The following is an 18,947-nucleotide window of genomic DNA, read 5'->3' on the forward strand; positions in this document are numbered from 1 at the left end:
TACCATGACAACTTCAGCAACAAGTAGCGGCAAACTGATAAATTGGATTATTTTCTAATTTGTATTTTCAAATGTGTACAGAGAGAGGGAAGATAGATAGATTTCATCCAGATTTTATTTGTGTGCGTGTGTGTATTTGTTTGATGTACTGACAAAGATACTGAAAGGACTTGGTGGTGTGTCTCATGTCAAGATGTTGGCTTTTCATCTTGTTTTCTACCACTTCTCCAAACGCCAAGAGGACCCCACTAAAAAGGTAAGAGCTGTTCCAGTGTAAAACCTTCTCACTTTACCTGAGAGAAAGTGATATTTTTTTGAGGAAATATGTGACTACCTCCTGCTAATTGAGATGTACTGGCAATAATACTTTGAATTTGGAAGGCTACGCTCAAAATGTAATGTACTACTGCTATTGTTTTCCTGGTGAAAGTGAAAGTTATTAACCCACTGGATTACTTCACCTCTTCTCTCTTTTCATATGTTGTAATGTAATGTAATCTGCTTCATAGACAGACAATCTGTGAATTTGTTTGTCACATGCAATATCTTAATCTTAGTACCTATTGGCCTGTTTTTGATAAATCTTTGTTGAATGTTGTGTCTTATCATTGAGATCTGGCATTATAAAATGATTGGCCTAAGTTGAGTGCTGCAGCAATTAACTGAAGACTTTGAACAAGCATATCTCTTGCCTTGATCTAATGCCATTAAACCTTTATACCTTGCAACAAGTTCCTCATAGACTCATAAGCTTCTCCTAAAAGATTTGCCAGAGGTTTTGTGGCTTACATGATGGAAATTGTAATTGTTCTCACTCATTGGCTGCTACATCATTCACAAGGAAATTACTGCAAGCTTTGTCTTATAAGAGAGAAAATGGGTGCAAGAAAAATTGACACATTCAGCTAACAGTCCTTTTGTGCATTTCATTTACATTATCCCTGTTATCACAAAATGTCTTTTTTTGATTGAAGACATTTTTTTCAAAATGTATTATCTGAGCTTGTGACACATGGAGTGACGTGTGACTGCTAAATAAATATAAATTTTGGGTGAGATAGCCTGCTAAGTCTCTTTTGTGGGTTCTGACCTGAAGAAGTTTAAGAACTCTATGTAATGGGTTGTAGTGGGAAGACTCCACACAGTAGTGGAAGAAACAGACAAACTTTGCACTTTAGGTCTAAACTTAGGTTTAGACCTAAAGAAAGGAAGGACTGGTCCTCTGAAACCTGCTGAAAAGAGACTTGAAGAGATGAGGGAAGATGGGAGGCTTCTGGGCTTCCCAGAGGGCAGTTGATGCTGCTCATGCAGGACATGACAAGGGTACTGGGTGATTTTGTTAGCCAGTCTGAGGGTGTGCTTAGTGCAGCTGTTTAGTCCTCCACAGAGTGACCCACCAGCTTTGAGCAAATCCCCAGGAGCCGTAGAATCCTGGCTTTCGGGACTTGGACTGACCCACAGAACCATACTGAGACACCATACTGCAGTGTGCTTTGTATGGTGGAGCAGAAGAATAAAGCACACAGCCTTGCAATGTCCATAGACAAACATTGGCAGTAGAATGGGCCGTACTGAAGAGCTCAGTGACTTTCAATGCGGCACCATTATAGGATGCCATCTTTCAGTTTGTCAAATTTCTGTCCTGCTAGAGCTGCCCCAGTCAACTGTAAGTGTAGTTATTGTGGAAACGTCTAGGAGCAGCTCAGGTGCTAAATGGTAGTCCACACAAGCTCACAGAACGGGCCGCTGTGTGCTGAAGCGTATAGCGCATACAAATCGTCTGTCCTCGGTTGCAACACTCACTGCCGAGTTCCAAAGTGCCTCTGGAAGCAACTTCAGCACAAGAACTGTTCGTCGGGAGCTTCATGAAATGGATTTCCATGGCCAAGCAGCCGCACACAAGCCTAAGATCACCATGCGCAATGCCAAGCTTCGGCTGGAGTGGTGTAAGCCTCACTGCCATTGGGGCATTGGAAAGGCGTTCTCTGGAGTGATGAATCACGCTTCACCATCTGGCAGTTTGGCGGATGTCAGAAGAACGCTACCTGCCCGAATGCATAGTGCCAACTGTAAGGTTTGGAGGAGGAGGAATAATGGTCTGGGGCTGTTTTTCATGGTTTGGGCTATAGGCCCCTTAGTTCCAGTGAAGGGAAATCTTAACGCTACAGCATACAATGACATTCGAGACGATTGTATGCTTCCAACGTTGTGGCAACAGTTTGAGGAAGGCCCTTTCCTGTTTCAGCCCCCGTGCACAAAGCAAGGTCCATACAGAAGTGGTTTGTTGTGAGGTGCCCTGTTGGCTCAACTGGTAGAGCGTGCACCATTAAGGCTAAGTCCTTATCACAGCGGCATGTGTTTTTGAATCTGGTCGGTACCCTTTGCTGCATGTCATCCCCCTCTCTCTGCCCTGCTTTTCCTGTCTCTCCTGTCTCTCCACTAAGCAGAAATTTGTGGAAAAACTTGACTGGCCTGCACAGAGCCCTGACCTCAACCCCATGAAACAACTTTGGGATGAGGCCTAATCGCCCCACATCGGTGCTGAATGGAAGCAAATCTAGAAAGCCTTCCCAGAAGATTGGAGGCGGTTATAGCAGCAAAGGGGGGACCAACTCCGTGTTAATGCCCATGATTTTGGAATGAGATGTTCGACAAGCAGGTGTCCACATACTTTTGGCCATGTAGTGTAGTTGTGGCCAGGGTTGAGTAGGTGTTATTGACCCTGACCAGCTGTTGGCTGTTGATGAGGAAGGATCAATACCAATGGATGAAATAAGGATTGATCCCTAACTGATGCATTTTGGAGAGCAGTATGTCCGGCTGTATCGTATGGAAGCCTATTCCCACCACTCAATAAAATAAAAAACGACTCAATTGTTGTTTTTTTCTCGCAATTGTGACTTTATTTCTCAGAATTTTGACTTTTTTTCTCAGAATTCTGGCTTTATATCTCAGAATTCTGACTTTATTTCTTCCACTTCTGACTTTATTTCTGAGAATTCTTACTTCATATTTCACAATTCTGACTTTTTAATCTCAGAAACTTTATATCTCGGAATTCTGACTTTTTTTTTTGCGAGAAAAAAAAAAGTCAGAATTCAGAGAAAAAACTTACAATTGAGTCGTTTTTATTATTATTGAGCCGTATTTTATTGAGTGGCGGGAATGGGCTTCCATAGTATTGCATTGAATTGAACGCAGAGGAAAAATATATGAACAGCACTCTGGCATATGTTTTTATTTTCGGTGCATCCAGATGTTTTGAAATGAGGTGCATGAGGGTATGTTGGGGATGATGTGTGAAGTTTTCCAGGCTGTTGGGACAGTCTGTGTGCCTAATGATTGCTGGATATGGGCTGCCACAACAGGGCTAGCTCCTCACTGTATGACTTCAGAATAGGGGCAGTGATGTTGTCAGGGCCAGTGGACTTACGTGCATTAAGGTGTTGAAGGGCGCAGGCCACCTGACTCACTGAAATGACCGCTCTATCTTCAGACCGTACAGTTACTAGTTCCAGCACCTCCCTGCAACTTTCAGAGCTCCCAATGGTTTTGAACCTGGTGAACAAGGTGTTTAGCTCGTTTGCAGAGACCAGCAGCTCATCATTAGTCACAAATGATTTGTGGCGGTTGCGTGACTCCTCAAGGTGTTTCCTGTGTGCATCCTTTGCCTCCCTAAGTTTGCCTCTCAGTTCCTTGTCCATTCTTTGCAGCTCCACAATGTCCACAATGCTAATTTCCTTAGGTTTGTTGTTTGTTTAATGCCCTTGGTTATATAGGTTTTGTTATTGGGGTACACTTTGTTTTTGTGGGGATGATAGACTGTACACAGAAGTTGATGTAATCTGTAGTCACTGTGCACATTTCATCCAAAGTGCCCTCCCTTAACACCTCCCAGTCAGTGCCGTCAAAACAGGCTCCCAGTTCCTCTTTGCCGTCCACAGTCTAACCACCTTGTTCAGTTTTTTTTGCTTTTCAACTTGGCTGTGTAAATTGGAATCAGGTGCACCATACTGTGGTCAGAGTTAGATATTGGTGGTTTGCTCCTGGATTCATAGGCGTTATTGAGGTTTACATAACATTTGTCCAGTGTGTTTTCCTTTCCTTGTTCCACAGTTTACAAGCTGTCGGAAAGTTTTCTCCAGTTGCAATTGCTTAGATCTCCTAGCACAAAGGCTGGAGCATTAGGGAATTACTGTTGTAGACTGTGCATACACTCTGCTATTGAAGTCTGCCTCCCCTCCTCTCTCTCTCTCTTTCGCCATCTCTTCTTTTGCTCTTTCAAGTTCAGTCAAGATGATAGAAAATGGTTTGGCTCATTTTGTCTTTCTTTCTCTTGTTTGCTTTGTCTCCCCCCTTCTTTTTTTTAGGTGGACAGGTTTCTGTACTCCATGCGTCTCCATGACGACCAGCTAAGGGACATCTCAGCCCGTTTCCTATGTGAAATGGAGAAGGGGCTCTCAGTGGAAAGCAACGCCGCAGCAACGCTTAAGATGCTGCCAACACATGTCCGCTCCACACCTGATGGATCAGGTTACTTATATTAGGGGTTTTACATTTTTTTCAAGCTGTGTTGTGTAGGTTAATTAAGATGTGAACTATTTTGGGGGACTACTAACCTATTAGCTCACAATATTTTTTAGCTGCGACCAGCAGCTCTATAGCTCGCTCTGTCAGTCGGTCGGTTGGTTGGTTGGTTGCAACCAACCGTGGTCGCAGCTATTGCGAATTCGCACTTGTTTTATTAACTTTTGCTGGCTTAAAAAGGCTATGGCAACATAACAGAGCCAGTGGCTTTTGTCCAGTAATTTGGAAAGCCATTTTTGGGTTCTAAATCAGATATTGAAAAACACTGACATACAGCATACTAATTGTTCTGCAGAAACATTGAGAGATTATACATGTATGTCTCTCAGTAACTAAATATTCATATGTACCCCTCCTCCCCCTCCAGAGAAAGGAGAGTTCCTGGCTTTGGATCTGGGAGGCTCCAGGTTTAAGGTGCTCCAAGTTAAAGTGAGAGAGGAGGCGGGGAGGAAGAGGAGGGGAGTGGAGATGGAGGAGAAGACCTACCCCATACCTCAGGAGCTACTCATTGGGGGAGGAGCAGAGGTGAGGAGGGAAGAGACAAAACACAGGGAGAGCAATGAGGAGGAGAAAGACAGAAAGGTGGAGAGGCAGGAGAAAAGGAGGGAGAAGGGGAGATAGAAGGAGAGAAGCTACCTGATAGTAAGGTGAGAGCAGAGGTGAGGGGTTTTAGAAGAGGAAAGAAGACTGTTGGGAAGAGGACAGAGAGAAGAGGACAAGCTACACAGCAGTAGGGGAGTAAGGGTGAGCAGTAGGAGAGAAAAGGAAGAGAGGGAAGAAGAGGAGGAAAAATTAGGCAAGGTTAGAGGTGGCAAGAGTTATCAACCATCTCCACCCTGTTCCCTCTCCTGTTTGATTTACTGACTATCTGTGTCTTCATCCTCTTCTCTCTCTGCCTATCTGACTCTGTCTGTAGTTATTTGACCACGTGTCAGAGTGTCTGAAGGACTTCCTCCATCAGAAGAACATCAGTCTGGAGGAGAAACATCCTCTGGGCTTCACCTTCTCTTTCCCCTGTCAACAGACCGCCCTGGACCAGGTAATGATACTCTATATAGTGTCTGTCTGTCTAGTGTTGTTTTCATGGTCTAGGTCATAAATGGCCTCCAAGCACAGATATCATTCTGGCCCTTAGACAGTATGCAGATATACACAGTTTTGTTTTGTTCTAGATGAGAATATATCTTATTACTGTATGTTTTGTGATATCCTCTCTGCTCCTCTCTCAGGGGAACAGAGGTGGTTCTATCTTTTTAGATTTGTAACCATAAAAACTGTATCTCCTCTCTGTAGGGACTATTAGTAAATTGGAGTAAAAACTACCGGGCTCGTGGTCTCCAAGGGAAAGATGTGGTCCAGGTCCTCAGACAGTCTATCAACAGGACTGGGGTAAGACGTCAATACAACTATATACCCATAACCTACTGCTCATTTATAAGACAGACCATCAACAGAACTGAGATCAGACATTTTTGAAGTTGAATGACTACACCAGCCATCAGACACTGCTCATAGCTGACTTTATCCAATCAGATGCTGCTCATAACAGACATTTTATATTTACATTTTAGCCATTTAGCTGATGGTCTTGACCAGTAGAATCTGCCAATATTCATATCTCGTCTAGTATAATGTTGCTTTCACTTGTGCAATTTTGCATCCCCAAATTTATTAATATTAAATTAAAAATCCACCCTGAAACACTTAACCTCACTTAAAAAAACAGCTGTACCTGTACCTTTGCATTCCTGGGCCCATTTTGTTGATTGATGGTATTTTTCTTATTCCTGCTGATAACTGTGATAACTGTAACTTTCTCTCCAGGGTATGGATGTAGAGGTGTTATCCCTGGTTAATGACACTGTAGGAACCATGATGACCTGTGGTTTTGACGACCAGAACTGTGAAGTAGGACTCATCATCGGTTAGTATATAGTGTCATATCATCAGATTCATATATAGTGTCATATATAGTGTCATATCATCAGATTCATATAATTCGCTGTAGCTCTTTATAGCAGTTTTGACGACCAGCATTGTAAAGCTGCTGTGGGCAGCAGGGTGGCCCGGGTTCAGCCCCTGTGACAGAAAGCTTTCTGCTGAAGTGTCCTTTAGCAAGACAGCAGCCGAACCTGTGTTTTTGACATGTGGAGGGGAGCAAGTGAAAAGAATATATTTTTTTATTTTATTTTTAAAATAATAATAATAATAATAAAAAACATGTGGAGGAATATTTTCTCTTTTTTTAAGATTATTATTGGGCATTTTGCCATTATTTTGCATATTGTAGATGACAGTAGAAATAAACAGGAAAGATTAGGAGAATGACATGCAACAAAAGTCACAGGCCAGATTCAAACCCAGGATGTTGCAGTTACATGGTACGCACCTTAGCCTTTCAGGGCATCAATAGAGTTATCACAAAGAGTGTGTCTTATCTTTAACTGTAACCCCGTGAAGTTGGCATCGTCATCAGTATTAGATCACTACTATTTTTAAATCTTTAACCCATCTCTTCCTATGAAGTGGGATATCATTGGTAAGACTAGTCTCTTGCATTTTTCCGAAGTGAGATCAATTTAGCCAGTCCTCACTTGTACAAGGGACTAGTTTGGGGTTAGGATTTAGGTTTAGGTTAAGATTAGAATTAGGATTAGGTTTAGGTTTAGGTTTAGGTTTAGGTTTAGGTTAGGGTAAGGTTAAGGATAAAGACTTGGATGTAGGGTTAGGGTTAGGGTTAGTTCAGGGTAAGGGTTAAGGTATGGCATGTTGTGGTGGGGGTTAAGGTTTGGGGTGAGAAAATGAATGTAGTCAATGCAAGGTTCTCATAAAGATAGAAGTACAAGGATGTGTCTTTGTGTGTGTGTTTAGGTACAGGTACCAATGCGTGCTACATGGAGGAGCTGCGGCACATCGATCTGGTGGAGGGAGACGAGGGCCGGATGTGTGTGAACACTGAGTGGGGAGCCTTCGGAGATGACGGGGCACTGAATGATTACATCACTGAGTTTGACAAGGAGATCGACGCAGCCTCCACCAACCCTGGGAAACAACTGTAGGGAAAGCAGCGTTTTATTTCACATCTTATAGCATGGCATAGCATAGCATATAAGAACATAACAGCATCCCCTAACATGACACAAGGTGGCACAACACAACACAAAGTATAACACAACACAACACAACACAATAAGCGATATCCAGCTGTGTTGCTGTTACCTCTTTTTTAAAGCTTGTTGTCAAATTCTGCTCCAGAACGAAGCTCCTACCGGTCCATTCAGCTTTTCATTTTTTTAAAACTAGCTTGGCACCTCCCTCACTGTTTAAAAGCAACACTTACGCCCTCCCATTCCTGAAAATGTTCTCATAATGGTGGAATCAATGAAGCGAGCGAGTAAACTTAGTAAACTAGTAAACTTGCAACCTACCTCGTCATTGTGGGACACGTTCAGTGGGAGAAAGTTCTGGCAAAGAGAGACTGGTAACCGCTGAGACTTCTCAGTAGGTACGTTTAGCTTAGCTATTAGCCTTTATGCACAGTGCTTTGCAATGTTTGTCCTTGGCTGGCCTCTGTAGTGCAGTGGGCCAGTGGCTTTGCTGTGTGCTTGTTTACAAATGTGTTAAGTTTATTGCAGCTTTAATAAAACACAATAATGTAAAATGTATGATACAGTATGACCTCTTTACCTCTCTGTTTCTCCTCCCACCCCCTCAACTTTTTCTAGCTTTGAGAAGCTGGTCAGTGGGTTGTATCTGGGTGAGTTGGTGAGGCTGGTTGTATTAAAGATGGCAAAACTAGGACTGCTGTTTGATGGAAATGTTTCTGACGCTCTGAGGACCAAAGGGAAAATAACCACAGCGCATGTAGCAGCTATGGAACAGTAAGCTGTGTGTCTGTCTGTCTATCTGTCTCTCTTTCTTTCTTTCCATCTCTAAAAAAGAGTAGGATATTATACCTGTCTGTCTCTCTCTCAGGTACAAAGATGGTCTGAGGAACACCAGAGACATTCTTCTGGACCTCGATTTGACCCCATCGCAAGACGACTGCATTGCTGTTCAACATGTCTGCACCGTGGTCTCCTTCAGGTCCTCAAACCTGGTGGCTGCAGGGCTGGCTGCCATCTTGAGTCGAGTCAGACAGAACAGGAAGTTGAAGACGTTAAGGATCACTGTGGGGGTTGATGGAACTGTGTACAGGACACACCCACAGTAGGTTTTATGGAAATATTCACCACAGATCATATTCTCATACCAGCAGTATGAGCAGCACCTCAACTAGAAAATTGACACAGAGAGAGAAAATGCAAAATCTTATAATGTAACCAATTCCCCAAAACACTGTAACAAAACCCATACTGAAATCAGAACACAGATGAACTGAACCCCAAACCACCCCAACCACTAATGGTACAAATTACCATAAATCGGACAGATAAGACACTTCTGTTGGATCTCTGCTCTTATTAGCTAGCTTACTCATATCTATAGCCAAAAGGGGTGGGTCTAGGGGTTGTGCCAGAGTATAAGTGGAGATCAGTTCTATCAATAGTGTTGCAATTCCTACTAGTTGCCAATACACGTTGATAAAAGTCAAAGAGTACTTGATGCTCCTTCAATTCCAGGTATGCTGAACGTCTTCATAATGCGGTGCGTCAGTTGGTTCCTGATTGTGATGTCCAATTTGTCCTGTCAGAGAGTGGCAACAGCAAAGGGGTTGCCATGGTAACAGCAGTTTCCCAGCGACTGGCATCACAGAGACGACAGGTCAGGTGGCTGTGTATGTGAGTGTGTGTGTGTGTGTGTGTGCGCTCACAGGTGTGCACATAATTTTGATTTGTATGTGAATATCTCTTACTTGTATTCCAGGTGGATGAGACGTTGTTGTCCTTCAGACTGAGCCAAGAGCAGCTCAGACTGGTCAAGGCCAGGATGAGGGCGGGGCTAGAGGCGGGGCTAAAGAGTAATGGCCCTACCCCAATAAAGATGCTTCCCTCTTATGTGTACCGTACCCCTGACGGCACAGGTCAGAGCAGCACCAGTGTGTCTCCCCCACAATTGAAATGAAACCTCCTGTCGGTTAAAGAGACACTTGGGTCTGAGGATGGAAACACATTGAACCAATTCAATGCCACAGTTGATGTCTTTGCCAACTTTGCACTGTCATTTTAGTCTGAGAAAGATTTTCAAACCGATCTTTACATTTTTTGTGGGACTTACTAAACAAACTTAATCAGACCAGGAACCTCTTGGGTGAATCAGTTAATCAATAAGCTCAGCTGTTTTGTGTTTTTCTTTTCCCAGAGGATGGACAATATCTAGCCTTGGATCTGGGAGGAACCAACTTCAGAGTTCTGCTGGTGAAGATTCATAGCGGTCTGCGTCGCTCTATACGACTCTACAATAAGATTTACACCATACCACTGGAGGTAATGCAAGGAACAGGAGAAGAGGTAGGACACATATAGATATATATTGTTATTTTGTTAATATAAAATATTTAGATAGACAGACGTGTACATGAGAGTGGGACTTTGTGGATTGGTGTAATTGTAATTTGGTGACAAAGCTAATTTGTATGTAACTACTGAACAACATGCCACTGAAAGTGCGGCGTTGACTCTACATCCCTGTGAGAAATGGAAGTCAAATTTATCTTCTTTAGGGGTGTCAAAAATAACCTGTACTGAGAGTGAAGTTAAATAGCTTTAGATGGACAACTAACAGTATATTTCAACATTTCATTAAAAAAGCGACACCTCTCTCTCTCTCGCTCTCTCTCTCTATCACTCTAGTTGTTTGATCATATAGTGCAATGTATTAGTGACTCCCTTGACTACATGGGGATGAAGAACGCTCGTCTTCCTCTGGGCTTCACCTTCTCTTTCCCCTGCAGCCATGTTGCCATCGACACGGTAAGCATGGACATCAGACTGTCTTTATTGTAATGTGGCTTATGGGATTCAGTTGTGTTTCCAGGAATACTCACTGTGACACAGAAAAGGAATAAAACAACATATGTATCTTACATGCAAAATTGTTTGAATGGTTATTTATAAAGTTGTATTAAGTTTGCTTCAGCACAATGCAAAAACCAATATGCAAAGCCCTGACAGCCTGCATTCATATTAGTTTGGCACCATAAAACTAAAGGTGTAGGAGAACACTAAATATGTTTGCATGGTCCAGTGCATTACAGAAGCCTCATGCATGACTGCAGCACCTGCCACACAGATAAGTATAATAAGGGAGCATGCAACATGGAGCTCATTTGAAAAACACAAATTTGACCAAATGTTCTAATATGAGTAATGGTGTTGCACAAACCATACAATTTGGCTATTTTTAATTTTAGTCATCTAGTCGTGCCATCACACACACTGCATTATATGCCAAAAGATTAAGACCTTGTTTGGAAGAAATGATTTCTAATACACAGTCAAGCTTTATAAAGGGAACAATATTTTCCTGCTCTTAGATATGATTGATTATCCAGATTTGGTCCATGAGTATGCAGTTATTTGTATCTCGATTTCTATAAAACCTTCGATACTGTTGTACATCCATTCATATTTGAAGTACACATGAAGAACATTGAGTGCGTTTACATGCACAATAATAACCCAGAAACTGGGAATAATCTGGTTATGGCAATAATTTGATTGACACGTTTACATGCACTCTAGTAATACAGTAACAGGGAAAACATGATTCAGTCATAGTTGGATTTCTCTCCTTAAAGAATAATTAAACCCTGTTAGTTACTGATTAAGGAAGTGACGTAACACTCAAACTTCCTGACTTTTTTTGTTTGGCTTTTGAACATGGTACTGCCCGCTGTACTAGAGTAAGGGTCTAAAGATTGGGCAAAAACCTCGCTATGTTAATTGGGTTTCTCATAATGCGATAATGGCCTTTATCTGATTAAGTAAATTGTACTATGCTGTTTACATGACCACTTAATCACCACTTAATAATCTGGGAATTGCCTTAGTCGGACTATGATCAGTTTATTAGTGTGCATGTAAACGCGCTCATTTTGGCTTTGGTAATAAGAACATCAATATTAATGTCTCCTTGTTTAAAATAACTTCTTGTCATAGAGGAATCAGACATGGATGTCCGATATCTCTTAATGATTATCAACCAGTTTGCAGACGATACCTGCCTTTTTCCTCAAAGATGAGAATCAGGTCCTAATTATTTTAGAGGCTGGAAAGTGTTTCTCAAATGATTCTGGTCTCACTGTAAGTAAGAACAAGAGTGAATTAATGTATGCACATAATTCTGATAAAATATCAATGCTCTTGAAATTTTATGCTTATTTGAGCCATATACATAAATCCAGGGTGATGGGGTCTAAACCCAAGATTTGGTTATTTCAGTAGTATTACTTTACTACTATTTTTAGTAGTATTACTTAATATTATATAATATAATATGTACCTGTCCAATGTGAAAACTAACCAAAAGCACTAAAAAATAACCATGGATGAATAGCAATTCTCAGGCAAGAGATTAATATTTGAAAAGAATATGTGAAAGAATTTGAATATAGCTTTTTATTTTTTATTTAGGCCTATATCTCCTTTTCTCGTTTTTTTCTTTTTTCATTGAATTCCACTGTACTTCGGTTCTTGTGTATAAACTGTAACTCACAAGAAGTGCTATGTTAAGATTTATATGTTTGTAATGACATGATATAATCGGAGGAGACAGACTGTCTCCTTTGAAGGATAGGTTTCAGTGTTAATTGAAATTAAAATAATGCTTGCATGTTTTGCAGGGCACATTGGTGAGCTGGACCAAAGGCTTCAAGGCCACAAACTGTGAAGGAAATGATGTTGTTGACATGTTGACAGATGCCATCATAAGACGCGATGTGAGTCAGAATAGAATAGAGTGTGTAGAATGTGCTATTTACTCTTGTATTTTGGAAAGACATTGACTTTTAGCACAGAAGAATCTTACATTTCACTGTCAAAGGCTGGTACCGGATGATACTGTACACTAAGAATAGGGACAGTGTCTGAGCTTGTAAGATACAGAGTGTTTTTCACCACCAACAACAATATGTTCAATATTGTACAATATGTTCTGGCAAGTCCTGGTAGTGTTCATTATTTTGGCATTTACCTACATGTTGTCATGTACTATATGTTTGTCCACATAACAGTATTAATGTACGATAATATGTATGTGCGCGTGAGGGTGTGTGTGGCAGCAGTAAATGACAGTGTGTGTGTGTGTGTGCGTGTGTGTGTGTGTGTGTGTGTGTGTATGTACATGCATGTTTGTTCCTACAGGAGTTTGACTTGGACGTAGTAGCGGTGGTCAATGACACAGTTGGGACCATGATGAGCTGTGCTTACGATGACCCACAGTGTGAAATTGGACTGATAGCGGGTATGTATTTGAGCTCTACGGTGTTATAGTGTGTGTGTGTGTGTGTGAGTGTGTGTGTGTGTTGTGGGGTTGGTGTGTGTGTTGGGGGTGCAGCTCCTCCTAAGAAAGGAATTCCTAATGTTATGTACACTGGATCTTGTCTATAAACACAATCCACTGGGTCAGGCTACTGTTCATTTCGCATCATGTGTCACATAAATATGAAGGGAGCTGGCTCTTCTTGCACATGCATTACATACAGTAATGTGGGCAATATTTTCTTTTGACTGTCCTTTTTATAGTAATTTTAGTGTTTTTTGTGTAAATGATATAAAAAATAAACCATGTCATTCTGTTCCACAGGGACAGGCAGTAATGTTTGTTATATGGAGGAACTGAGGAACATTGAGAAGTTTGAAATAAATGAAGAAAGAGTGAAGAGAGAAGAGAGGAGACACGAGGAAAAGGTAATTCCACAGAGTTCTATTATTATAGGTATTTAAGCTTTAAAAGAATATATAATTATGTTTGCATTAATATAGACGTGTCAATATCAAAATATCACAAGGATAGTTTATTGGTGGCCTATAGAAACACTGCATCTCCAATGTGTCCTTTTTTTTTTTTTTACGGTACAGCTGAAATTGTCTCTCACAGACATTTCATGACTCTGGCATCAAGCCACATTATCTCTGTAAAATGTCAAAGATACACAAGCATCTAGACATTCCTCAGTAAATGTCTTTGTGGTGATACACAATGATTTTGGACAATAAACTATAGCTCATTGTTTTCTGCCCCCAGGAGGATGATGGGATGGAGGGAGAGGAGATGAAGAGGAGAGAGACACAGAAGATGTGTATAAACACAGAGTGGGGGGGTCTGGGTGAGGATGGCTGTCTGGATGACATCATCACACGCTACGACACTGAGGTGGACCGAGAGTCACTGAACCATGGGAAACAAAGGTTAGAAACCACTAGCTGAGTGTGTATCAATATGTGTGTGTGTGTGTGTGTGTGCGAGCGTCGGGATTTCAGATTGGCAATAACTGTGTTCGGTTACCCGTGTCTCTTTGCATAATGTGTGTGCATATTCTCATACATGTTTATATGTGTGCTTGTGTTAATCTTGTGTTTGTGTGCTCCCATACTTGGTATGTTTGTACATGTCTAACAACTTGTGTGTGTCTGTGTGTGTGTGTGTGTGTGTGTGTGTGTGTGTGTAGGTTTGAAAAGCTGATCAGTGGGCTGTATTTAGGAGAAGTTGTCCGTCAGGTCCTGTTAGATTTAACCAGAAGAGGTTTGCTGTTCAGAGGACACGTCACCGAAGCTTTAAATACACCTGGAATATTCCACACCAAATACCTATCGCACATAGAGAGGTAGGAGAGTGTTTGTGTGTGTGTATGTGTGTGTGTGTGTGTGTGTGTGTGTGTGTGTGTGTTTGTGTGTATGCGTGTGTATGTCTCTTTAAGCTAAATTCCTATCACGCATTGAGAGGAAAGTCTAAATGTGGGCTGTGTACCCACAGAGTAAAAGCCTGGTCCAGTATTCATTAATGCATCTTGAATGGAAAGTAAATGGACCAATATCAATCTTCAGCACAAGTAACTATTAAATATTTGTACTTACTTGCACTTGTACTTACTTACTTTACTGTAGCATGCCTTTCTAACCAGCTCTATCAGTTAAAATCTGAATGTATTGTTTATATGGTGTGATTCTCTGCAGGCAACTGGACAGATAAAGTCCAAAGTACTTTAGACAACATTTGTCACATGTCTGAGAAAACAGTTGCTCCATTGTTTCTGTAGCCACTGTGCAGTTACCTATCACTCAAAATGATATTGCCAAAAAATCAATATGACATTTTTTTTGGGTGAATACTGTGGTTGTGGCATGAATTCAGATTATGTTTAATTGTAATGCTCAGGATTTACTCGTCATATAAAAATCAATACAATAATTGATTTCTCTTATGTGTAGCTTGATTTGTAGGCTAGGGATCCTGTATAACATCAGAATATGTAGTTTAGGAGTAATCCATCTGTGTCTGCTAAGGTTAGAGGTAGTTATCACCCCCAGCTCTCTGTATGTCTGTGTATGTAGTGTAGCTGTGTATTAATATATTTAACTGTGCTGTCTCCCCCTAGTGACCGCCTGGCTCTACTGCAGGTCAGATCCATTCTCCAGCAGCTGGGGCTGGACAGCACCTGTGATGACAGCCTCATTGTCAAAGAGGTACAAGATGCTTGGATGAGGAATTCTGACAGGATGTTTTTTGGAACTGCACTGACAATGCATAGACTTTTTACCCGCATTGTGACCAGTGTGTTGTTAAATTAAATTTCAATTTTAAAGTTAGAATGCACAATAGGTCTGTTGTTTTCAGTTCCTCGGGACCCAGATCCCTGCTGGTTTTCATTCTAGCCATCTAATCAAGGACTGATTTACACCTGGGACACCAGGTGAATGCAGTTAAAGGGTAACTTAGGTATTTTTCAACCTGGACCCTATTTTCCCATCTTTTTGTGTCTAAGTGACTAAAGGGGACAACAATTTTTGAAGAAGGTCCAGTATTGAGCGAGATCGCTTCAGCCAGCAGCCGCGAAACGGTCTGCAATGTAATCCGATGGGGCAATTGTGAACCGTCAATGTACGTCCACTAAAAGTGCTTGTTTTTGCCACTGACAGGCTCAGATTGTTATTATAAGTGTCTGACAACATTATGGAAAGGACCCTACAGAGAAATGAAACGTTTTTCTTTACCTTTCGCTTGATCCGGTCTGTGTGTAACCAAGTCTCACTCAAGTCTCGCAAGAGTTGAGTTGTTGCAGGAAGTCAACTGTGGAAACGTGAGTGAGAGTTGGAGAGAGGAGTGCCGGGAGGAGTTGTCAGACACTTATAATTTGAATACACCATAACAGAGTTTTGAAAAATCTCCACCCTGGAAGGCGTTTTCAGTGACCTAAAACGCTGTTTTCGTGTGGGTAGGAGGCCAAAACGCAGAGAAAATACCACGTTTTCAAAAATATCCGTATACGTGTGGACAGGGCCTCAGCCCTGTCCACACGCCCTAATGCAGCCGTAATTGCATGTGTGCTGCAATTACGTGCCGTTTCCTGGGTACGGAAAGTAATATGTAATAAGTAATATGGAACACTGGAACCTGCCTATGTTATGTGTGCCTGGGCCAGCTTGGCCGAGTGGCTTACCTACCTAGTGGCCTATCTATCTATGTGAGCCTGGGCCAGCTGACCGAATAGCTTATTTATCTGGTAACTAGGGCTGAACAATTAATCAAAATTTTATCGAAATCGCAATATGGCCTACAGCAATTTTCAAATCGCAGGAGGCACAATATTTGTTAAAGGCGAAATGTGTCAAAATACCATTTTAAATTAAATATTGTCGTGCTGCAGAGATGTCCTGGCCTACACATCATATTCTACAGACAAACATCTTTGTTTGGTACAGATCCCCATAATCATTTTAATACGTTTTTCAATGAAAATGAGAATAATGATGTAAAAATTATCATTCCCTCTAATATTGCAAATCATATCGCAATTGCAATATCAGTCAAAATAATCGCAATTAGATATTTTTTCAAAATTGTTCAGCCCTACTGGTATCCTAACTATAGCCTAAGCATGCGACCACGGCTAACCTGTGCTTTTCCTCTTTTAATAGATATAAATATCTATAATGCCAGCAGCAACAAATTAAGACACTCATCAACTTTTGAGCGATGCTTAATTTCAGTCAGGAACACTCTCGCCAAGTTAAAACCCCACTCTACAAATAGCCATACAGTTGTACCTGGCAGCACAGGCTCAGCTCTCCAGGGTGCTCCTCGTATGAATCCAAGTGGCATGCTAAAGATTTGGCACAGAGGACACAACCCCCCAAACCACTGGAAACAGACACCACCAAACAAGTGCAAGCCACAGAATGTACCTAGCTTTTGTGTAGCAACAGCATGTTGCAAGTTACCCTTCAATGCTTATACTGCCTTTCTCATTTGTGCTTTTCACTGAAGTGGCAGCCAACACCATGTCAGCATCTTCATGCCAAAATGCACACTCTGTTTTACAGAAATAACCTGAATTGAAAATTAAGCTCAGCCAACCATGCATTATGATGATTATGCATGATTCGTATTAGTAATAACTGCAATTCACTGCAAATAGATAAGCTTGCAAGAACAAATCTATTAAGCGTAATACTTACTACTACTAAATACTGTTGCATCCCCACTTTGTTATTTAGGCAGAGATGGGTGTATTTTTATAAAAAGATCTTGCCTAGTGCAGCCTTCAGTTAGATTTTTTTCCACAGGTGTGTGGAGCAGTATCACATCGTGCGGCTCAGCTAACTGGGGCGGGAATGGCAGCTGTGGTGGATAAAATCAGAGAGAATCGTGGACTGGACCATCTGAACATCACTGTAGGGGTGGAGGGAACGCTCTACCAACTACATCCACAGTGAGATATTATTATTATTATTTTTTGTAGTAGTAGGAGGAGGAGGAGAGTAGGAGTAGTATTAGTATTATTAATTTGTTTATTTATTTTCCCCATATTAATAAACTAAACAATTTATTGTTTTTTCTTCTTCTCTTACTGCTGCTGCTGCTGTTGTTGCTGCTGTAGTTTCTCCAGAGTCCTCCAGGAGACAGTCAGGTGTTTGGCTCCTCAGTGTCATGTGACTTTCGTCCTATCAGAGGAGGGCAGTGGGAAAGGTGCCGCCCTCATCACAGCTGTTGCCATACGGGAGCAAGAGGAGATGTACTACCCAGAACTGAAAAGTTGATGCTTAATTGATTTACCAAAATGATGTTTACTGTTATTGTTAAAGGATAAAAGGACAGGAGAGGAGAGGAATGAAAAGGTAGAATTGGAGAAGAAAGGAAGGAAGTGGTTTTAGAGGTCATTGAGTGTCTTTATGTCATCATTAAAATGAGACTTGCACATTGAACCTTCTCCAGAAAAATCTGAGGAATTTTTGAATTATTTTATTAATAAGGTGGACAACATCAGGACTCAAATATTTTCTGAGCCACGTGAACTCTCTATCTCTCCTGTAAATTCTGCAGAATTAACCCATTTTCAACCTATCACGCTATTGATTTTAGAGAAAACTATGTCCCAAATGAAATCCTCTTCTAAAAGAGATACTTGCAACCGTTAGTCCTTGTATTTTATCATTTATTAATAGTTCCTTGGCCACTGGCATTTTCCCCTCTTGTTTCACAATTCACAGTCCAGCCCTTACTGAAGAAACCTAATTTAGATCCCCTCCTTCTTAGCAATTACAGACCCATTTCCAAAGAGGTCTCCTCTCAATTGACAGCTTTTATGAATAACAATGATATCTTCGAGAATTATCAATCAGGTTTTAGAGAACCCCATTAAGGTCACAAATGACCTACTCCTTGCAGCAGATTGAGGTGACTTCTCTATTTTGGTCCTATTAGGTTTGAGTGCTGCCTTTGATACATGACCGCACCATTGTATTACATCGCCTTGAAACATGGGTTGGCCTAAAGCATTCTGTTCTCAGTTTACTCTCTCTTAATTTACTTGTGGTGTTCCTCAAGGGTCAATCCTTGGCCCTCAACGATTCTCAATATACTGTACATGCTCTGTTTGGTTCATGTTATTTGCAAACATGATGTTCTTTATCACTGTTATGCAGATGACACCCAGCTGTGTGTCCCACTAAAATCCACCAATTCTAGTAGTCTAGCTCACCTTAATGTCTGCCTTACAGATATCAAATGCTGGATGTCCCAAAATTTTCTAAAATTAAATGAGGATATATCTGAGATCATCCTATTTGATCCACCAAATTCCACTAGCCTGCTTTATGACAAATTCGGCAGCCTAGATAGATAATATTAAGCAGGCTGCTAGAAATCTATGGGTGTTTTTTGATGTTCAATGATCAAGTTAAGAAGGTTGTCCAGTCTTG

General features: G+C 41.2%; 1 protein-coding gene across 1 annotated transcript; it reads left to right on the forward strand.

Moving 5' to 3' along the window:
- Positions 1–193: 193 nt before the first annotated feature.
- On the forward strand, positions 194–17,786 carry LOC139916073 (hexokinase HKDC1-like). Its single transcript, XM_078284080.1, has 21 exons — positions 194–256; positions 4,371–4,533; positions 4,955–5,112; positions 5,504–5,626; positions 5,881–5,976; positions 6,412–6,511; positions 7,459–7,642; positions 8,313–8,468; positions 8,563–8,796; positions 9,210–9,351; positions 9,454–9,610; positions 9,889–10,037; positions 10,380–10,499; positions 12,371–12,466; positions 12,891–12,990; positions 13,333–13,403; positions 13,777–13,937; positions 14,198–14,353; positions 15,125–15,212; positions 17,313–17,458; positions 17,627–17,786. The coding sequence occupies exons 1-21, from the start codon at positions 194–196 to the stop codon at positions 17,784–17,786; spliced, it is 2,823 nt and encodes a 940-aa protein (XP_078140206.1).
- Positions 17,787–18,947: the final 1,161 nt, after the last annotated feature.

The sequence above is a fragment of the Centroberyx gerrardi genome, chromosome 1 (genome assembly GCF_048128805.1).
Source record: "Centroberyx gerrardi isolate f3 chromosome 1, fCenGer3.hap1.cur.20231027, whole genome shotgun sequence".
NCBI lineage: Eukaryota > Metazoa > Chordata > Actinopteri > Beryciformes > Berycidae > Centroberyx > Centroberyx gerrardi.